The sequence below is a fragment of the Girardinichthys multiradiatus genome, chromosome 6 (assembly GCF_021462225.1).
Source record: "Girardinichthys multiradiatus isolate DD_20200921_A chromosome 6, DD_fGirMul_XY1, whole genome shotgun sequence".
Taxonomy (NCBI): domain Eukaryota; kingdom Metazoa; phylum Chordata; class Actinopteri; order Cyprinodontiformes; family Goodeidae; genus Girardinichthys; species Girardinichthys multiradiatus.
Genome location: NC_061799.1, coordinates 2,608,616 through 2,632,127, shown reverse-complemented (window position 1 = coordinate 2,632,127; position 23,512 = coordinate 2,608,616). Strand labels below are relative to the sequence as shown.

General features: G+C 40.1%; 1 protein-coding gene across 2 annotated transcripts; it reads right to left on the bottom strand.

The window, feature by feature from the left end:
* Positions 1-783: 783 nt before the first annotated feature.
* Positions 784-14,094, bottom strand: LOC124870312. Of its 2 annotated transcripts, none has more exons than XM_047368922.1 (8): positions 14,074-14,094; positions 13,695-13,848; positions 10,461-10,605; positions 10,288-10,383; positions 5,570-5,714; positions 5,344-5,489; positions 4,990-5,129; positions 784-3,738 (listed from the first exon to the last, which is right to left on the bottom strand). In XM_047368922.1, exons 1-8 carry the CDS (start codon positions 14,077-14,079, stop codon positions 3,590-3,592), a joined length of 981 nt encoding a protein of 326 aa, XP_047224878.1. In that variant the 5' UTR covers positions 14,080-14,094; the 3' UTR covers positions 784-3,589. The 2 variants fall into 2 exon arrangements, with proteins under 2 accessions (XP_047224878.1, XP_047224879.1); XM_047368923.1 differs by lacking the exon at positions 784-3,738 and adding an exon at positions 3,755-4,363.
* Between the last annotated feature and the right edge of the window lie 9,418 nt (positions 14,095-23,512).

Here is a 23,512-nt window from a genome sequence, read left to right as displayed (position 1 = left end):
CAATACGAAGTGCAGAGTAGTGCATAATTGTAAAATGGAAGATACATTCTGATATATTTTTTTTACTAATAGAAATCTGGAAACATGTTTGCATCCATCACCCCCAAGTCTACTTTGTAGATCAACATAGACCAAGTCTTTGGGGGCATGTCTGTACCAGCTTTGGACTCCCTCAACATATTCTTCAACCAGAGCTGGGGATCCATTCAGCTCCTCCAGTTTATATTGGCCTCTTGGCTGCCTCTCTGATTAATGCTCTCCTTGCATGGCCCGTCAGTTTGGGATGACAGCCATGTTTTGGTATGTTTGCAGTTGTGCTGTACGCTATTCTCAGATGCCGAATTGATCAAACGTGTGTGAGATGTTCAGAGATTGGAATAACCTAACCTTGTCTTTAACCTTCTCCCTAACCTATCTGCTTGTGTTCCTTGGTCTTCATGATGGCCTAATGTTCTCTAAACAAACATCTGAGACCTTCTGAAGGCAATCGGCTGCACTGGGTTTTTAGGGGTACCAGAAGGCTGAATATAAATGCAGAGCACAATTTTTAGGTATTTGTTTGTAAGTAAATGTGATCCATGTGTCCTTGTATACAAAAAACATGACAAAAGGGGAAGAAGTTCAAATGGTATGAATGCTTTTGAAGTCACTGTTTTAAGGGAGAAATGTGCAACCTGTGCATCCCTATTTAATAAATTAAAATATTGTTGAAAAGTTAATTTGTTTCACTAACTTAGCTTATTAAGTGAAACACATTTTATAAATAAATTGCATACTACCGGATGTTTTCAAGCCTTTATTTCTGTTATGAGGATTTTCAGCTTACAGCTAATGAAAATACAGCATTTAAGAACATTACATCACACCAATTAAAAAACATTTTTATTACAGAAATGTGGGCTTTTTGAAAGGTATGTTATATACCTGGTTAAAAAGTTATTTTCAAGAAATACTCTTAATCTGACAAACAAGTTTGTTAGGAATAACCTTTCTTATTATTACTTATAGATGAGCTTTCACGCACACATCATAATGATAAAGTATAAACACTAATGTTTTCACTTTTGTTTGGATATGGATAAAAATCCTCAATGACGTATATTATAGGGACAAATGACCTACAGATTGACAAAGTTTAGTACATTGGGTTTGATTGTGGAGCAGTCTGTAACCAGGTTGATTAGAATACTGCAGCAACACTTAAAGACTGGACACCTGCTATTACACACCATATCTGAAAGACACCATAAGGGTGACACATAGATGTTATCTACTGATACACACTGAGGGAATGTACATTCGTTGCACAGGGGTACCAGATATAAAACTACATGTGACATCCTTCTCTTGAGGATGCTTCGTCACTTTGATCACCAGGTGGATCCAGGACGGGAGCCTCAGTGCTGATCTCTGTAACCATCCTCTGCCTTATTTAGATAAAAAGTGTTAAAAGTATTGTACAGTTTTAGTCATTCCTTTGAGAGAAAGTGTTGTAAAACATCGTGCCGCTTCAGGGCAAAAGATTTTGGGGAAGCACAGAGGTGTCTAACCGCTTACAGGGTGCAGTAGCTCGGACACCTCATTGGAACACAGTAATTTATTGACTATGACTATTTGGGATAGCAGAAGTTCCATTGAGATTAGAGAGGGAGATTTAGGTTTATCAAGAAAACAGTGGACAGTTTGTTTTAAATCTGAAGTCTATCAAATTAGAGGATTTTTTTCAATTTTATTATTCTTTTTCCCTTTCCCATGGCTCCAAATCCCACTTTTTCTCTAGACTGGCAGTTTAACAGTTACTTGGTCCACAGTCAGGTACAAACAGCAGAGTTCTCAGTGCCAGGAACTATTTTCGGGGTTTTATTATTTAGGACACCCTCATAGCCATTGGTTAATTTATGTATTTACAGAGGATTCGAACACAGAAAAACCAGAAGGAAGGGAAAGGCTCACTCAACTACATAACCAAATCATGACTGTGCATGCAAGTCCACAGATGACCTAAAACCAGGAGTTATTTTTCAGCACAGACACAGGAAGGTGGACTGTTAAGGTTTAACATGAGTTGGGGACGAGAATTTTAATTATGTAATGTTTAAACTTTATTTATAGTGCACTTATTAAAACAGCAGAACTTACCTAAAGTCCTAACTGGACCATTAAAACGATGTCTCACCCAATAACTGCTGGAAATAAACTCAGAAAGGGTAGTAACAGTTATCAAATTAAATAAAAAAATTAAATTAAAGTATATCCAAAAAATGAATGACAATCAATGTGTTCATTTTGTTATCCGGCTGATCCCAAATCAGCCAAGAGTTAGAAGCTGGACTTTTAAAGTTTTCCATTCAAAGCCACTGCGGTTTGGGCCTCGCCTGACTACTCCTTTGTTCCAGTTTTATTACTGGAGTTTTTTCACTGAGTTCCTGCCTCAAGAGTTTTATGAGTCTTTGTACGAGATTTGGGGCAATCAGCTGCTAGTGGCTAAGAGCACAGCTCACCGTCTACCAGCTGATCACTGCAATCGAGACATCAGCACACTAGAAGGGCTTCTTTTTCCAAGTTATCCCAAATTGCACGTTTTGTCCATAAAACCGCTGGTTTGATCTTCATAGACACTCAATGCACATATATTTTTCATTTATTATTATTGTTAGGTAGTCATTTTTATCCCCTTTGTGTAGAGTAGTGCTTGTTAGTTAGATGGAGGTTTTTGGAGCAGAATAATGGTATATCAGAATTACTATATGGCTTCAATAAATCTTCATATATATAATTAAGAGAAGCGTTCGTGTTTATTTTGTGCAAGAGTGATTTATCCGTCGAAGGTCGAAGTTCCTCCACCTTCGGTGAAGCGGTTGAATAAACAGTGACATTTTGTGGTTCTTGTTAATAATTTAGCAATTATTAATTATGAATAGCTAATTGTATTAAGAGCTTTGAGCCCATAATCACAACACCAGAGGACATCTCTGATTTCTATTTGCAAGTAATGATTTTGGTTAAGAAATTATTTTCCTGAATTATGATTTTTAATTATAATTTTTGATAAATATTAATGAATCAATAATTATAATCCTTACACTTTAAAACCAAATGAGAGGTGAGAGGTAAAGTGGTATTTTTCTAACCTTCATCAAAACTATTAGCAAATCTTATTGCCATTAAATGTTTAGATATAAAACTAGTGTTGACAAAATTATTTAATAGGCACATCAAACAGGATTAGCAAAGATCTAAATACCTCATAATACATGGTTAACAAATTACATTTCAGCTGTAGTATGCATAACACAGAAACAATGTGTAAAACACTTTGAACCAAATTATATGGAAGCCCTAAAAAACATAGTAAAGTGATAAAGATGGAGGTAAAATGTTAGTAGACAAATTACAAATTTTGTAATGATTAGTGTTTCAGACATTTCTGCTGAGAAAACTTAGAATAAAAATGATTTATTTATCTCATGTTCAGTATTAAACTGTTGTTTATCAGGCTTTATGTCAAGCAAAAGCCCACTTTATAACTGAGCTTTAGCTCTGATAGAAGCAATGTCACATCTAAACATGTGTAGGAGGATGGGTTTCCCTATTTTAAGATCCCGAACTTGCTGCCATCAAGTGGGGACACCATTAGTCGGGATGAACCTGGTGAATGGAGAGGTCGCCACTTGTTCCTCCAGATGACTGAGCAGACTCGGGAAACAAACAGGATGCAGGCTACCACCAGTTGTACCACTGGACAACAAGAAAAAATGCATTAGATCTTAAAATTATGTCAACATAAGGGTATTTTATTTTTTCCACTTACACTAAGTGCCCTTGAAAAAAAAAACTGTAGGCCTGCAACCTTGTAAAAGCATCTTGAAAAACACCACCAAACTGACTTAAAAGAAAAACTTGAATTGAAAAGGGGAACAAAATCTGAGACTGCCCACTTGAAAACAACTTTCTCAAGACCTGATGAGTCAAATTAGTTTTTCTAGAAAAAGAAAACAGCTGACATTGGTAACTCTGACCCTCACATACTTTTGTGGTTTATTTGGTAAATTACTGCTAAATTAAAAAGATTACGGTTCTGCTGTCTGGTTAACTGTCAGCTACAATCATCAGATGTTTCACTCTATGCTGCTCACTCAGCCTTCCTGAACTGTCATTTACTGTCATGTTCTCAGCTGTTAGATGTTAATGTTTCACACATATGATGAGAGGTCATGATACACACAGCTATGTTAACACTGTAATAATGGAGTTAAACCCAGAGGATAATTCATCCTGTATTTTCGAAAAATCCATGACTATACTTTCTTTGCACACTTGTCCTGCTGGCAGCTCAACCCGAGTGCGGCTGGGTCAGGATTTTCTGTGAAGCAAATAGCTGGGTATAGTTAAAAGATGTGAGAACCAGCAAACCAAAAGTATTTGTTACTTGTGTAATTTGTTTTAAGACCTAGAATTATGGTGATTGACATCTCATTACTGGCAATTGGCATGGATTGTGTGGCCTTTATTAATAAAATTATCTATGTGATTTCAAAAAGCCTGTCCAAATTTCTAAAACAAAACGATAAAACTGAAACTTCACTGTACTCTTTTCAGCCTTCCGGTTACCAGCTGAAAGTTTTCCACTCTGTCGCAACCTAAATAAACCCCAGACATGTATCAGGTCATAGAAAATATAGTTTCCTTTAGAACAGCTTCTTACATGGCAATCATTCCTCAGACTTACTGTAATCACATCACTTGTACTGGCACACATTCTATTTTCCTTGACCACTTTAGTGAATCCTGATTACAGCAGAACAAAACACATCCAGAGTTATACACCATTGCCATCGCAATTATTTCTAAAATCCTTAAACACACCCTTTGTTTTTATAGCTTCCAGATTAGTTTTATTTTACACAGCTTTGCTGATTAGTTTATCCCTTTACCTGTGAGAACTATGGGGCTTGGTTTACTACAATAATTAAACAAGGTTTAACTCACCCATAAACACAGAGTTTGGAGTGGGGTCAGCCGGGTTAAAATGTTTGTAGACGATTCCAGTCAGAGCCACGATAACTACAGGGTACACTGTCAGAATGTTACGCACCCAGCGGTCCAGCACCCAGCTTTCCAGAATAAACCTGCACACACAGAGGAGAGAGCTGAAATTGATCAGAGCTGGAAGATGCACCAAAGCCTAGTGTTAGCTTACTGTGAACTATTAAATCTTATTTTATTTTTTTATTTTAACAGAATCTTCTTAAAAGAATCTTTTAGTACATATACATTACAAAACAAAACATACATTACAAAAAGTTTCCCTAAACTACAAACAGACTTGGTGAGAAAACTCACCATCCCAACAACTCCGCGAAAAGAATGCACAGAGAAGCAGTTGCAGCTGTGCTTTTGTCAACACCCCACAGATGGAGAACCACAGATAAATTGAGCAGAGATGCAATAGAGCTCCATGTGGTGTAAACAGCCAGGCCGTTTTGGACCTAAATCAGCAAAAACATACCCAATCAAATTCAGACCAGACACATCAAACCTCTGTGAATACACACTCAGTTAGACCTACCAGTATTCTGAGGCACGCCAGGTCCTTTCTATGGTATGACTGCAACCACAGTCCATAGTAATCTGTGGCACAGCAAATGAAGAACAAAGCGCTGTAATTGGTAAAGGCTATCAGTATCAACACAACCAGAGCTGCTAGCATCAACCTGTAAGACAAGAAGAAAACAAAGAAGAGGTTATATTAGCAGCTTTTTATGTGACTAGTAGTAATGGTCCAGTTTGATGTGTTCAGTGTTAGGTAGGAGTCACTACCTAAAACTAAACTCCTACCCAACACTGAGTGTTAGGTAGGAAACACTAAGTGAAGGATTTTCACTTAGTATCGTACTCAAATTGTCATGCTCTGTATGTTTTACATTAAAAGCAATTTTAACTTTAGTCCAATTAATCTATTATAGCTTATCTGCTGAACTAAAAGTATTGGCCAACTTTTCTCAGTGGTTCACCACCATTTATGACAACAGCAAAGGAAGAATTTCTACCATGTTCTAGAGCTGTGAAGATACTACAACCCAGCTACAAGTGTAGTTCTATAAATTAGAATAGCATTGCAAAGTTCATTTATTTAAATATTACAATTCAGAAAGGGAAACTCCTATGATGGAATTTTTATCCGTGATATATTTCATACCAAACTTTTGATTATACTGGTTTACAGCCAATTAACATTAGATCACATAGGAATAATAAAAAATGATTTTAATCCAGGTATGTGGGCCTACTAAATGTATGTACATGCACTGTACAGTATATGCACCTAATGCTTGGTCAGGACTCCTTTTGAATGACTTGCTGCATGGCTGAGGTGTTCAGGTACTTTTTTTTTTTTTTTTACTTAAAGCAGGTATTTGTACTTTTGGCCATTTGGGCAGGTGCCAAGTCCTGCTGGATAATTAATCCTGAATCTTCTTACAGCTTGTAAGCAGAAGGAAGCATGAAGGACTCTAAATGTTCTGGTAGACGGATACACAAACGTTGAACTTTATAAAATAGTTGGTGGGCCAACATCAGCAGATTACATAACACCACAAGTAATCACAGACTGTAGAAAGTTCACAATGGACTTCAAACATCTTGGATTCTGAGCCTCTTTTCCATCTTCCTCCAGACTCTGGTAAAATGAAATGCAAAATGTACTTTTATCTGAAAAGAGTACCTGTTCACCATTGAACCACTGTCTGATTGTTTTGTTTCCTTAGTTGTAAACCATAAACATCAAAATGGCTAGAAATAAACACTTAAATATATTGTTTTAGTCCGTACGGCAGACACCCTGTCTACTTAAAAGTAGACAGGGTGTCTTAAGCTTAATACTTGTCTTTTTAATAAAGCTTATAGTTGGCTTAGGTTATCCTGAGCTATCTCTGTAGTTTAGCTGCTATTGGCTTAGGCTGCTGAAGGACATAATGACCACTTTCCCTCACTCTGCTACATTCTCATACTACTCTCCAATTTTGCGTTATTTCAGCTTTTAACTTTATGTTCTCTCTCTGTTTTTTCTCTTTCTAGAAGCTACATCTGGCCTGACTCTGTGTTCATCTCTGGCACCTTCCTGGAGGGGGACATCGGCTGAGTTGCTGCTGCCAACAATTTAATAATCTCCTTATACAGATGATACACATGGCCCTGTCTTTCAGTGTTTTACCCCGTTTCTCCTAGACATAGCTAGAGGCTGAGCTTTTATTGTGACCAACTGTTGGTGCCCGCTTTCATACTCTAGACTAGAAAACCGACACAGTTTATTTGCTTAGCTGTCTTTCTCTCCTAGATAAGGCCAATGGTCACAGTATTATGTCTAACAGGTGATTTATGGTATTACTCCTTGAAAAATAATCCAATTTATTTCTAGGAAACAGTTATTACAGAGACTGTTATTCTTGTTTTCACTAAACATCTAACAAAGTCCACTTGTCCGTAGTTCTGAGAATATTCAACTTTTAAAAAGCACTTATGACCAAGATTTATGTGAGTATCAAAAATATATGTTCAGCCTTTAACATCTTTGAAAATGTTCATTCCATATAGGTATTCTGGCAAAATCACTTGATAAGCTTCAACTCGTATATTGTAGGAGTATGAATCATAGTTTTCAGGACAGTTTGAGAATCATTGCCCCGTTTCCACTGGCTCAATTTGGCCCTACTAGACTGCACTTGCCTCGTTTTGCGAATGTGTCCTTTTGTTTCCATACCAGTACCTATTTTTTTGGTCCCTGCTCCTGAGCAAGTAAGATCGTGGCTGCGTCGGGACAACATGTGACGTGAACAGACTGCTGTTCACTGATTGGCCATGGGACACAGATAACTTAAAAGGTTTTCACTGAGATAATACAGGGAAAAGATAATAAAGACCACATTTGCCGGCGCGGGTCAAACCCTAATATAGTTTTCCTATTTACAAATATGAACCATGCCTGAAGGCTGAGAGAAAAGAAAAAGGAGACATCAGCTTTCTGAATTACATGCCAGCAGAACACTGTATTTAATAACATCCTAAACCAGCTGATCACACACAAAACCAGCTGTTCCGATGCACAAACATTTCATCCAAAACACACAAAACCATACCATCATGAAACAGCGTTTGGTTCGGAAATTTGCAAACCAGAGTCTGCAGGAGGAGGGAGCAGGCAGAGAGCAGCTGCTCGTAATCAGACTGCCTAAATTGGATGAAATGGGAGGAAGACCCTCCAAATCTGTGGAGCAAGAATGTCAAATATCCAACCTAAACCTTCACCGCGGTCAAAAGTTTGCGTTTTTGCAATTTAACGTCCTTGTCCTCGTTATTACTATGGCGGAGTCTAAAACTTCTTAATAAAGCCTAAAATGTTAACTTCTTCAGGCAAAATTTAGAGTTTCACCAGTCCAGACAGCAGCGTGTCATCTCTCTGCTTCTCCTGCCACACCCCTCCTCACATCAGTATTGTGCGGTATCAGTGCCAAAATTTAGGCTATTGCGCACCCGGCAGTGGCTACTTCCTTGTTGAAGGAGGCTTTGTCCATTCCGAAGCAACCTACTGATCTGATTAATGATAGGCCGGCACCGGTAACTGAGCAGCCAGAACTGGCACATATGAGGAGAGCACTCACTTGCGTTAGCGTTCTATGACACATTTAGAGCAAGTAAGGAATTAATGGGTTTGAAGATTCATTCATTCATCTTCTATACCGCTTATTCCATATTGGGTCACAGGGAAGCTGGTGACCATCTCCAGCACTCTACGAGTGGGAGCCACAGTACACCCTGGACAGGTCACCAATCCATCGCAGGGCAACACAGAGACATACAGGACACACAACTATTCACACTCTCATTTACACCTAAGGGCAATTTAGAGATACCAATGAACCTAACAGTCATGTTTTTGGACTGTGGGAGGAAGCCTGAGTACCCGGTGAGAACCCATGCATGCACGGGGAGAACATGCTAACTCCATGCAGAAAGACCCCCGGCTGGGAATTGAACCCACGACCTTCTTGCTGCAACAGTGCCACCAACTGTGCCATCGGGTTTGAAGATTTTGACCTATATCAAAAAAGATGCCAAAAACAGAATGGAATTTACACAGCTTCATAAAACAAATTTCACAAATCTTTCTTCTGCTTCACGGAGGGTTTCTGTCATCCCCTGAGCTCGTCTTAGGTCATCTGCTTTACCGTTAAACAGGTGTACCACCCCATTCAAACTCCGCGCATGCCATTGTCCCCCGGACCTGGTCACACCCTGCACGCAGAGGGGTGCTAAACGTGAGCACTGTATTTTTGGAGCAGGACCCGTTCTAATGTGGTCCAAATACAAAAAAGGCATTGAAATCACCCATTATGGAACATTCACAAATCAAATAAAGCTTTCACAAATACCAAATTGTGTTTATAAGATTCTGCTATTTGTGTAGAACAATCTAAGTACTGTAGGTTTTGTAGTTGTAGCAGATTATAGAGGCTCAAGGTAATGAAGAATGAGGTGGAATTGCCCTGTTTCATGAATCAGAAGCATCAATAGGAAGCCAACTTCAGCTTCGTGACCAGCCTAGTCATGTTAGTCACTAGACTCTCCAATGCTATTGCCAGCTTCCCCAAGGCTAATGCAAGTTAGTACTCTCCTGCTCATTTGCCAGGCGTCAGTTACCAGTCCGTTACCAGTGCCGGCCGGCCTATCATTAATCAGACCAGTAGCTGGCTTCAGGACTGGAGATAGCCTCCTGCAACAAGGAAGTAGCCACCGCTGGGTGTGTAATAGTATATTTTGGCATCGATACCGTGCCATACATCAGAACTGATGAGCCTTTTTCATGCAGTTCTTTTTTAAGTTCGGGCTGGGCTGTGGACCAGATAATTATCTCAGTGGATCATTTTATATATGAAAAAAACTGTAGAAGAAATATACATATATATTGTATATTTTCATAATACAAACATTAGTATTTAGTTTGTTTTTATTTTCTGTTTAATTATCATTTAATTTTTTTTTATCATTTTACGCATTACTTTAAAGTGACAATGTAACAGTAACATTAATAGCAGCACAATGCACTGCACTGATGCCTGGAGGCGGGGCTTCAGCTTCCAAGGCTTCAGCAGTCGTGAATCTGTGGAAACAACTGGTACGATACAGAGTAGTGTGAAACTGAGTGGAGCGGAGCCGCGCTGGCTAAAATGAGCCAGTGGAAAAGGGGCATATGATTCTGTGTATTGCTAATGTAACAAGCAGAAGACCTACTCTTTATCCCACAGCACGAGCCACGTCATGTTCAGCAGCATGTTCAACAGCCAGGCAAAATAGAAGGCATAGGGTAGCAGACACTGAGCCCAAGACCTATTCAAAGGGAGATCATCATCAGTCCCATTATTTATGTTTAAATGTTCAGTAAAACTGTTGCAATGTTAACCTACCCTCTGAAAACATATGAAGTGATGTAAATGACCATCAGGGTGAGCCAGGTGTAGATAACTCCCCAGATGGAGAAAGTCCAACCAGCTGGAGTGATGTCTGTCTCGTAACGGGCCGACACATTACCTGTACTGAAGTGGAAAGGACCTGAAGACAAAAGACAGTTGGTATTAGTGACATCCAGAGTTTTTATTTATAAAATGCAAAATAACAATAAGAAATCTCAAATCCATATAGGCCCTATTTCAGACACCCAATTTCAGACACAGTTCAATCCAGTTAGAAACATCATACTTATATTTTGGCCGATTACAGATCCCAGTTTGAGATAAACAAAATAATAAGTCATAATTTGAAAACAAATGTAATCTCTAAGTAGGCACAGGCAAATTATAAGTATCAGGGTATACTGAGGTTTTAAAAAGTTACAGTTTCCAAACTGCTAAAACTTTCTCTCTACAGTTTAAAATCATTTTAATGAGATGCCAGAGAAAGTATAGCTATTAACAGATGTTGAAAACTCTCCATCTGTAAGGTTAATAGATTAATGCAGCACTGCCCACTCCTTGTTTAGAAGAAAGGGAAACCTGGCTATTTGGATACATTTGCAGTTGTGAAAACACAGTCATGGTATCAAAACTTAAGGAGCGCCACCAGAAAAGGTTGTGTTACACTTTTTCGTTGACCATGACTGACTGACAGGCACTGCCAGTCATTTAATTTTTTAAGTGATAATAATTAAACATCAATAACATTTATTTTTATTCATTTTAAATTAATATTCAGTCTGGACAAGCTGAACAGAGAATCCAAAAAACACTGACTCTGGTCCCAGTAACTACATATAAACAAACGATTGCAATTAAAAAATGAACAGATAACCTGCTGTGACCTGAACGCACAGTCTCACAACTTCATCCTGGTCTGCATGGACCTGAATTGCACAGCCGCTTGTACATAATTAAACGTCTCGGGAGGGATTGCTGCAGAGGCCTTTGCCATGAGGTTTGCCCTTTGCCTCGGACAGACGACTTAACGCAGATGTTGTCCTGGAGGCTTGCTCTATCTATCTATCTATCTATCTATCTATCTATCTATCTATCTATCTATCTATCTATCTATCTATCTATCTAAACCAATAACTGAAACATCAGTATTTTCAGTCTGCAGATGAACTTTTCATATTTTTTTTCTTTCCTTTATTATTCCACTGCAGTGTACTTTTTGGTTACAGACAGGTGGACTATATTTACTAATTAGGTAACTTCTAAAGTAATTTGTCTGCACAGGACTTGATTTATGGGTATCAGAGTAAAAGGTAGCTGAAACTAAACACACCAAATATTTCATATTTTTATTTTAATATTTTATATAAACCATGCATCATTTTCCTTCCATGTTACAATTAAACTACTTGTGTTGGTCAGTCACATAAACTCCCAATAAAACACACTTTGTGGTTGTAATATCAAAATGTGGAAAAGTTCAAAAGGCATCAGCACCCCTTAAAGGCACTTTCAGGAATGTTCATTTTTCTCTACTCCTTCTCAGCCCTTTCAAGTCGGTGGCTATGACCTCTAAAGGTCCTGGTTTGAGGAGTTGACTACTTCCTGTCCTGGCTTTTTAGTGTGTTGTTTAATGTGTTTTCTTTTATGTTTTCATCATCTAAAGTACTGTGACATGTCTTGTTGCCAAAATGTGCTATACAAATAAACTTTGCCTTGCCTTGAAAGAGATATTCCCCTGTACAGATATTAATGCGGCTTAATACTTATGGCTGATCAGAAATGATTCCAGCCGGACCCTCATTAATAATTCAGCAGCAGTCTTCTGAGGTCCAACTATAGTTGTTTGATAGCCAAAACTTGCTAGGTAAAGTGTTCCACACCTTTAATGTCTTAAATCAGCAGAAACAGCACTGTGCCTGGTTTTCCAATTGTATGTGCTGTTTTCATACTACTAGCGCAGTATTTAACTGTTTATCTGTGTTTCTCTACTAGACAGTCACCAACAAATCCACTGCTGCACTGAGTACACTCTGTGTACTAAATTTTTCTTGAGCACATAAAACACTCCTGATCCAGTGCATGTGTTTTTATAGAAAAAATAGAATAGAAATGTCCTGAAAATTCAGGTGTATCAGCAGCAAGGTGAAAGGCAAATCATAGCATGCACACACACAAAGGTAACAAATATAAAAACAAAAATAAGAATAAAAGACTGTACAGTAAGACTGAACGACTAGATGCAATCAGCAGTTTGCTTAGATGTGTAACTTTTTGATTTGACTGAATTTGGCTGCAATTCATTATAACTAGGACTGAATTTGGATGTACGTTGAATCTGTCTATATAGTGTAAGCTACTTTTATGAGACGCTCATTTTTAATCAGTGCAGTAAGGACAGTCTTGACTGCAGTATGTGAAGTAACGGTGGCGTTAATAAAGTGCCTCTGGAGTTCACGGCTGTTATCCCTCCTTCATGTTAAGCTTTTATAACGTCAGTGGTCATCATCATAGAGCCTTGGTTACAATAGGATTTTACTAAACGGGTCATTTCGGGATATGAACTGGAGTTGCTTATCTTGTAAAGTGCCTTGAGATGGCATTTGTTGTGAATTGGTGCTACATAATTAAACCAAATGCCTAAAACTTCGAACGATACCTTTGTCCCCACACTAAAGTGATTAAGGACATCTGTTCCATATTTTTGGATTTTATGCCACACCTTGATCATGGATGATGGAATATTAGCCATTATCTCGCATTTTCACTGCAAAGCGGAAAATAACTAACCTCAGATCCACTTTTACAATCAGTTCTTTCGCAGAAAGTGAGAAAAAAGTATGACTGTAACTATTATTCTGCTTTTAGCATTAGAAACAAACGGTAAATTACAGACTACACAGTTTAAACATCGAATCTGTTTTGGTGTGCAAGCAGCAGTTTGTTTAGTTGAAGCCACTGACACGGAAACAACTCGTACTTTTGGAAACAGGACATTAGGACGTCATGGGCTGCCAGGAACACAACCCTTCCTCCCACACTCAATATGTTTTGTAACCATAACGAGTGAAGCTAAAAAAATACAAACCCACGTTGTTTAAAACATTGCGTCAGATCCCACACTGGAAAAACGAGGTAAAACATGTCATAAACTGGCTACAAGTTTAAGAGTAAAACTCTTTGCATACATGTAAAAAGAAGGTCGCACCGACCCGAGACAGACGAACTTACCTCTGCCCGCTCCAGCCAACGCGTTAACGACCAGAACGGCGACAAAAACCACTACAGAAAGTAGGATCACCAGGATTCTGGGAAGGCTGTTGTCCTTCATGTTTGCTGCTCTGCTCCGTGCTGAATGTCCTGCTGCTTCAACGCGCGAGCAAGGCTGGACAGAAACGAGCTCTATTTATACCAAGATGGCTTCACGCGTTACACAGAAAACAACCCCACATATGACGTGAATGGTTATAAAACGCTCACTGAAACCGCCAAGTATTTATGCTGCCATTGCTTTAAAACTTCAAAATTAATTAAAACATCATACATGAATCTGACTGAATATAGCATGCAACCAAAACATTACGAAAAAAAAAATGATTAAATAATATACCAGCATTCATTAAGATACTATTTCTTAGTAGGTTTGGTAACAACACTTTCGTTGTGTGAGTCAGTGAGTTTTTTTATTTTTATGAAATAGGTTACTTACCGAAAGGGGCGTCACTTAGAGCTATGCGGAGACACTGTCAGTGTTTCGTTGATCGGGTATATTTTTGCCACTGCACTATTCGTCCTGATCTACAGGTGCATCTCGATAGGATGGAAGATCATCCAAAATTTTACCATTCCTTAACTTGATTTAAAAAGGGAAGCTTAAATAGATTTATATATACATCAATTAATCGGATATACATGGGTAATCACACTTTATGCTCGTAGGGTTAACCTAATTTCTGGATAAAGCCGAAGGTCCGGAACAACTAGGGATCAGCAAAAGTCAGCTCTTTACTCAGCAATATACCCAGTGCTCCACGGTGGTGCAATTGGTAGTACTGGTGCAACATGAAGATCCTGGGTTCGATTCCCGTTTCTGCATGGAGTTCGCATGTTTTCCCAGCGTGTCATATTAGTGTGGGAGGTTTCATGGCTAAATTGGACCAGCCTGGTTGCCAGTCTTCATTGATTGCACATTGCACCAGTAAGAGCAGAGTGTGAAGGTTCAATTAGCAGGGTAAGAGCACAGTTTTGCTCAAAATATTGAAATGCACACAACATTATGGGTGACATACCAGAGTTCAAAAGAGGACAAATTGTTGGTGCACGTCTTGCTGGCGCATCTGTGACCAAGACAGCAAGTCTTTATGATGTATCAAGAGCCACGGTATCCAGGGTAAGGTCAGCATACCACCAAGAAGGACGAACCACATCCAACAGGATTAACTGTGGATGCAAGAGGAAGCTATCTGAAAGGGATGTACGGGTGCTAACCGGATTGTATCCAAAAAACATAAAACCACAGCTGCCCAAATCACGGCAGAATTAAACGTGCACCTCAACTCTCCTGTTTCCACCAGAACTGTCCGTCGGGAGCTCCACAGGGTCAATATACACGGCCGGGCTGCTATAGCCAAACCTTTGGTCACTCATGCCAATGCCAAACGTCAGTTTCAATGGTGCAAGGAGCGCAAATCTTGGGCTATGGACAATGTGAAACATGTATTGTTCTCTGATGAGTCCACCTTTACTGTTTTCCCCACATCTGGGAGAGTTACGGTGTGGAGAAGCCCCAAAGAAGCGTACCACCCAGACTGTTGCATGCCCAGAAGGAAGCATGGGGTTGTATCAGTGATGGTTTGGGCTGCCATATCATGGCATTCCTTTGGCCCAATACTTGTGCTAGATGGGCGCGTCACTGCCAAGGACTACCGGACCATTCTTGAGGACCATGTGCATTCAATGGTTCAAACATTGTATCCTGAAGGTGGTGCCGTGTATCAGGATGACAATGCACCAATACACACAGCAAGACTGGTGAAAGATTGGTTTGATGAACACGAAAGTGAAGTTGAACATCTCCCATGGCCTGCATAGTCACTAGATCTAAATATTATTGAGCCACTTTGGGGTGTTTTGGAGGAGCGAGTCAGGAAACGTTTTCCTCCACCAGTATCACGTAGTGACCTGGCCCCTATCCTGCAAGAAGAATGGCTTCAAATCCCTCTGACCACTGTGCAGGACTTGTATATGTCATTCCCAAGACGAATTGATGCTGTATTGGCCGCAAAAGGAGGCCCTACACCATACTACTAAATTATTGTGGTCTAAAACCAGGTGTTTCAGTTTCATTGTCCAACCCCTGTATGTCATCTTTCAAAATAAAATGATACAACAGAGGTAGCCACTGATAAAGATCCTTTTTCTAAGAAAAAAAAAAAAAACAATAACCAACTGTATTATAATAAGAGAATGTATTTCAGCTTGTGCTGTTTTCTTTTAACTATTACACACATCCTCTGGAAATTAGATGTCGTCCCAACATCTTAACCCAGGAACACTAGTGATGGTACATAAGAACTCTATACACCATTACTGAACATTTTCTAGCCCATTGAACCAAAATTACAGAATTAGAGGTGTTACCATTAGCGGTGTATTCATACGTATGGTTTTACTTTTATCCTGATAATAATCATTAATAGGAATTCCTATTTCAAATCATGACTATTATTCATCTACACGTGTCATCAACAGTCACAAAACATCTTTAGATCAGCTGTTACTCTTTCTTCATTTTTCTCACTTTCAGATAGGTACTCAGACGAGAACATCAGAATACTTCTTCTATCACAATGATTACAATATTGCCAATACATTTCTTCAACTAATTTCAAGACATCACTGCAATATTATTATTACGTTACTCAACCTCATTCTCACCACTTTGACTTTTTGTATTGTTTATCACTCATCTAAGTGCTTTTCCCTCCTTACATGTTGCAGGAAGGGAGATGGTCACAAGAATGAGTTATGCTTGTATTACTAGCAGCATCTGGGGGCTATACACCAGGTGCCCACTTCCTCTGTTTGTTTATAATCAAGACAAATGAACCCTAACCTTTCTGACCCCCTCCCCACACACACACACACACACTCTTGTTTTGCTATATGTAGTGAGGACCATGTGTTGACTCCCATTGACTTTCATTGATTTTCAGTCATTTTCAACCCTTTCTATGCCCTAACCCTGACAATAACCCTAAACCTAACCATTACCAGTGCATGCCTAACCATAACCTTAACCGGGAACAGCCTGACGTCGAGTTAAGCGCTGCTGTACAGCCGCATTTAGGCCTGGTGGCTGAAAGTCCCGGTGTGTGACGTTCGCACCTGGCCGGTGCCAATTGAGCACAGTGATACCATGGTCAGTAAACCATTTACCAGTGGTTTTGGCACTGTGAGCAGGTGGCAGGTCGTGCTGAAAAATGAAATCTTCATCTCCATAAAGCTTTTCAGCAGATGGAAGCATGAAGTGCTCCAAAACCTCCTGATAGCTAGCTGCATTGACCCTGCCCTTGATAAAACACAATGGACCAACACCAGCAGCTGACACGGCACCCCAAGACCATCACTGACTGTGGGTACTTGACACTGGACTTCTGGCATTTTGGCATTTCCTTCTCCCCAGTCTTCCTCCAGACTCTGGCACCTTGATTTCCGAATGATGTGCAGAATTTGCTTTCATCCGATAAAAGTACTTTGGACCACTGAGCAACAGTCCATTGCTGCTTCTCTGTAGCCCAGGTCAGGGGCTTCTGCCGCTGTTTCTGGTTCAAAAGTGGCTCGACCTGGGGAATGCCGCACCTGTAGCCCCCTTTCCTACACAAGCCTGTGCTCTGGATGTTTCTAGTCCAGACTCAGTCCACTGCTTCCGCAGGTCCCCCAAGGTCTGGAATCGGCCCTTCTCCACAATCTTCCTCAGGGTCCGGTCACCTCTTCTCGTTGTGCAGCGTTTTCTGCCACACTTTTTCCTTCCCACAGACTTCCCACTGAGGTGCCTTGATACAGCACTCTGGGAACAGCCTATTCGTTCAGAAATTTCTTTCTGTGTCTTACCCTCTTGCTTGAGGGTGTCAATAGTGGCATTCTGGACAGCAGTCAGGTCGGCAGTCTTACCCATGATTGGGGTTTTAGTGATGAACCAGGCTGGGAGTTTTAAAAGTCTCAGGAATCTTTTGCAGGTGTTTAGAGTTAACTCGTTGATTCAGATGATTAGGTTCATAGCTTGTTTAGAGACCCTTTTAATGATATGCTAATTTTGTGAGATAGGAATTTTGGGTTTTCATGAGCTGTATGCCAAAATAATCCGTATTAAGACAATAAAAGACCTGAAATATTTCAGTTAGTGTGCAATGAATCTAAAATATATGATGGTTACATTTTCATCATGACATTATGGAAAATAATGAACTTTATCACAATATGCTAATATTTTGAGAAGGACCTGTATTCTAACACCGCAGTGCATGTTAGATCAGCAGCTGGCACATCAGAGGTACATTACCTAAGTGCACCAGTAACAATAATAGAACCTGAGACAAAACTTACTTGTCAGGCACCCGTTCTGATAAGTCAAAAATGTCCAGTAAACCTGTTGGGAAGAGATCTTATGCAAAAGTTGCAGATAAATATAGTATCAACAGAAACAGTTATGAAAGCTGTAGTAGAAGAAGATGCCCTAGTCCTAAATGAACTATCACAGCCGCATTATTACTGGTCCCTCGATCTAGGCCCCACACCAACAGCTTGAGAACTGCTGAGGAGAACCAGAGAAAAACAAACCTCCCAGGAGGCACAGTACATGCTAGATACTGAACTCCATGTAACCATGAGATATAAAAATACTCCAGGGCCAGATTATCAGTATGACACTGTTTTTCACAGAGAAAATAATCAGACTGTTACCATACAGCATCTGTATGTTGACCCCAAAACAGGGAAATCTTCCACCTCAATCATACTGTCAGGAAGACAGCATCAACAGTTTAAAAGCAGTACACCTCATCCGTCATTAACTAAACCTGTGGGGCGTCAGTGGAAAGAATTAGAAAACTTTATACAGCGTGCTGAAAGAGGGAGATATGAGGCATTAACAAGCTCTGACTGGAAAGTAGATCCTAACACAGGAATCTGGAAACTCACTTTAGGGTGGATAGTCAAAGTTAATCCAAAGACACATTTGGATGAGGCAAAATGACAGATACGGGGCCTACCTGAAAGCAAAGAGAGCAACAGGCACCCTGCCCTAGCTGCTGTCCCACCTGCAGAATGCACTGCAGAGTGTGACCTACCCTTGCCGCAAGTATAGCTGACTGTGTCGTTTCCTTACCTCTGAGTTGACTAAATAATACCTATCAGTTACTTAAACAGCAGAATGATGAAGATGATGAGGATGCGACTGACCACTTTTCTGACCTGTACCCAGATCCATTTCTATATGATTCTGTGATTTAAATGTCAGTAAGTACCTCTGAGTATAATTGTCTTTGTACTCATGAAAATAATCTTACAGTTAAAAATCCGAAAGAAGTTGCTGTTAAGTGATATGAGAATATGAGCAAATATAAGATAAACGGGGGAAATGTTGGAATAATTGAATATAGATTTATCTTATATATTTTCCTTTTCTTTAACTTGACTATTTGATCTTTATAACGTTTCATGCTGTATGTGTGAGTAAGGATGTGATGGGTTTGGCTGCAGGCAAGGATCAAAGGTGGAGCTGGAAAGGAAGCAGTCACAGATGAGGGTGTCATAAAGATGAAGGCTGATTGTGCTGAACAGAGGACACACTGATGTTAAGATGATGGAGACTGTGGAAGTGTGTTGTTACAAGATAATGGTGTTTATGACCTGTATACGATGCAGCTGTTTTTCCCATCCTTAGAGAGTGACATTCATTGTAAGTAGGGAACCCCCAAAGATAATAAAAAGAGAGGTACGGACAGATGGTTTTCAGAGCGGTAGGAGATTTGTAACTGAAAAGCACATCTCTGTCCGTTCTCCTCGCAGCGAGTGAAAAAACTAATTCTTTGTCTTTCTCTTCTTTTTGTGATGTATTTTGTGAAGTATTTTAGGTTGTTTGAACCTGACAGTTGGGGTACCTCCAAGGAATATCTGCTGCTAGAAGTCCATATGGGAGGTACTGCCTGCACTGGTAAACTGTTGACGAGATACTGCAACAGGAAGGCTTACCAAGTTCATTGTAGGTGAATATCCATGGTGGACGCCGGTCCCTCCTGGGCCGTTATGGTGTCTGGTCCAGCATGATGTGGTCAGATCCTGGGGAATCATCACTTAAAGTGGCAGCATTGGGAGGTGTAGTTTCCTGTTGGTCTGGTGTCACTGTTTGGTCTGATCTTTCATACTGAATGTCTTGATATCCTTCTTTTTGCAACATAGGTTGCTGAGACACTTGGATATTTTCCTCTTCACCTTGTCCAGGGTCTGCAGTGTTTTTAACAAAGTTGTTTGCCGTTGACCATAGTTTGAGATCTGGTTGAGGCTGCACTGCTGGTTGGGGCTGAGTTGGATAGTAGCAGTAGTAGCAATTTTCTTCATCACTACTTTCCTCGGGTTGTGCAGCTGTGTCGTTTGTTTCTTTCGGTTTTTTCTTTCTCTTGGTTCTGGGTACTTTAATAGGAATGTCCAGTGGTAAGTGGTTACAGGGGAGAAGCAGGTTACGATGCAATATTCTACTGTCTCTGTTTTTACCTTGTTCAGGCACAACTTCATAAATAGGGAGACCCTTATTCACTTTTCTGACAATGTTGTAGATGCAATCTTCCCAGTGGTTGCGAAGTTTTCCCATTCCACCCCTGGGTGTCATGTTTCTGACAAGGACACAGTCTCCTTCTTCCAGAACAGAACTTCTCACTTTGTTTTCATGGTTTCTTTTTCCACGTTCAGATGACTTTTTGGACCTTTCTTGTGCTATTTCATAAGCTTCTTGCATTTGACTTTTCCACCTTCATGTATTGCTGCTGGTCAGATGTTCCTCTCTCTGGTGTCACTTGAAATAGAATGTCAATAGGGAGTCGCGGGGCTCGCCCAAATGAAAGGTAAAAGGGAGAGTAACTGGTGACTTCACTCCTCGTGCAGTTATATGCAAAGATGACCTTGTTTAATGACTCTTTCCAGTTTGACTTTTCTTTTTCTGTGAGAGTCCTAAGCATTTGTAACAATGTCCTATTAAATTTCTCAACTTGCCCGTTTCCCTCAGGATGATACCGGGTAGTCCTGGAGCCTGCGATGCCACAATGTTTGGACAACTGTGAGAAAAGTTGGTTTTCGAACTCACCCCCTTGATCAAGGTAAATTCGGGAAGGAAAACCGAACTTTAGGACGTAGTTGTTGAATATTTTGTCTGCGACAGTCTTTCCAGATTTAGATGTTGTAGCATAGGCTTGGGCATATCTTGTGAAATGGTTGATTAGAACCAAAATGTACTCATATCCTCCCACACATCTATCAATAGACACCATTTCAAAAGGTTGAGAGGTGACAATACTGGTAATAGGCGTTTTTGTTTCATGACTGGGTTTTTTGCTTTTAACACAAGAACAGCAGTTAAAACATATTGTTCAATATACTTTTGCATTTGAGGCCAGAAGAATCTGTCTCGAACTAGTGATGTTGTCCTGTCAATCCCCTGATGTCCCATTTCATTGTGCAATGCTCTCATTACTGTCCCTTTATATGTCTCTGGTAAAACTAGTTGTGTCTTTAATGCTGTCTGGCGATGCAAGATGTTATCATTGTCCAATACTAGTTTATCCCATTCCGACAATAACTTCCTAGTGGCCATGTTCAGTGACTTCAGCCCTTGACCAGTAGGTTTGGTGCCTGATTGAAGGTATGTGATGACAGGGCCTATACACTGATCTCTCCTCTGAGCTTGATTTAGGTCTCTACTTGGGATCGGGACAAGCTTTTGATCATTTTCTATAAGCTGAGTTGGAACAGCCATTGACAAAGGTGCACTTAAGTATGCTTCTACAACTTGGACAGTGGCTTGCACTGCTCGGGATGGCATCTCCTCTGTACACATTTTCATAACTGTTTCAATGTCAACTGGCATCCTAGATAGAGAATCAGCATCTACAATTTCACGTCCAGGCTTATATTTAATGGTAAGGTGAAAATCTGCCAACTCGGCGACCCATCTATAACCTGTAGCGTTGAGTTTAGCTGTCGATACGTATGTAAGTGGATTATTGTCTGTATACACTGTACATGACGAGCCAATTATGTAGTCCCTAAATCTCTCACAAACTGCCCATTTTAATGTAAGAAACTCTAATATTCCTGAATGTAAGTGGTCATTTTTTTCTGACTCAGTGATGCATATGCTATACCAGTTTGCTCCTGATACAGGACTGCACCTACACCTTGATTGGAAGCGTCTGTGTGGAGTACAAACGACTTGCTGAAGTCTGGAAAGGCGAGGACAGGTGGCTCAACTAGGTAGCTGATGAACTTTTCCAATATTTCTTGATGATGCTCAGTCCATGTAATTGACAGGTGTGAAGGAACTCCTTTCATTTTCTTATCCTGTCTCCTTGTCGTTGTCATGTGTTTCCCTACCGTTTGTGGTTCTGCAGGGGCTTTAAGGAGATGGTAGAGGGGAGCAGCAATACGTGAAAAGTCTCTGATATACTGTCTATAGTAGTTAAGTAGACCCATGATGGCTCTCAACTCTCCTACAGTTTTAGGATACTTATCTTTAAGAGCTCTAACTGCGACAGTATCAGCTGGATCCATCTTACTGCCCTCAGCTGAAACAATGCGCCCTAAGTAGCGTACTTCTTTCTTAAATAATTCACATTTACTCGGTTTTAATTTTATGCCATGTTGTCTGAGTCTTTGTAACACAGTTTGTACATTGTCTACATGTGTTGTGAATGAATTACTAAATACAATGGTGTCATCGAGATACGGGATGCAGATCTCATCTCTTAGTCCTTCAAGACAGTTTTCCATGCATCGCTGAAAAGCAGCAGGTGCATTCATTACACCGAATGGGATCCGAACCCACTCGCATGAATTCCACGGCGTCACGAATGCAGTCAAGTGTCGGGAATCCTCAGCCATGAATCCCTGATGATATGCTTTCCTTTGATCAAGCAGGGAAAACCAAGTGTTGCCTCCTAGTCCGTCCATGATGTCCTGCACTCTAGGAATTGGCTGGCGGTCGGGGAGGGTTTTCTTGTTTAGTTCACGGTAATCTATGCACAAGTGAAGTCCTCCACACTTTTTCCAAACACAAACTAAGGGAGCTGCGTAGGGTGAGTGGGACTTTTCGACCCAGCCTTGTGCAATAAGGTCATGCAGATAGTCTTTTATTTCTATATATAAGGGCTTTGGCACAGACAGATATGTTTTTGCAACTGGCTCATTGTCCTTTAAAGAAACAGAGAGTTGCAACTTTTCTACATGACCAATGTCACTTTCGGATTTGGAAAAAGAGGCACATTCTTCTCTTAACATTGTGTGTACTACTGACCTTCCATTTTCAGGTAAGTGACTTAAGTCTACTGGGGAGTCCCACGTACTGTTTTGTTGCTCATTTGTTTCAACTTCGTTCACTGTAGCTGGGACTGCAGAGGCTGACTGAAACAATGAGGCAGGATAAACAGCTTGTACAGGTTGAACTGTTCGTACAAATGTCTTCCCAAAGAGCACAATGTCATGGTCCGTGGGGTTCTGAACATCAATAGCGATGAAGGGTTTTAATCCATTTTTGACTGTTATGAGAGTCTCACAGAACTCTAGTCCTTCTGTCCACTGTGGATTTATATCAGGTTCAAATATCAGGGTTACATCCTTTTTGAATAGAGGTGCTTGCACACGACACTCGACTCTCACAGTTGAGTGTTTTGACACAATCGCTTTCTCTCTCGTTGTCTTAACTTTATACTCAAGCATTTGATCTACCCTCACTTGCTCTACACATGCTGCAACTTCACTGGTCTCGAACCTGGAAAAGCTGT

Bases quoted from the DNA above. Each gene is read 5' to 3' on its own strand.
- LOC124870312 (XM_047368922.1), bottom strand. The intron at 5,490-5,569 runs GTAGGTCTAACT...TTGCTGATTTAG, and splicing joins TGGCGTGCCTCAGAATACTG to GTCCAAAACGGCCTGGCTGT. The intron at 5,130-5,343 runs GTGAGTTTTCTC...CTGTGTGTGCAG, and splicing joins TTCGCGGAGTTGTTGGGATG to GTTTATTCTGGAAAGCTGGG.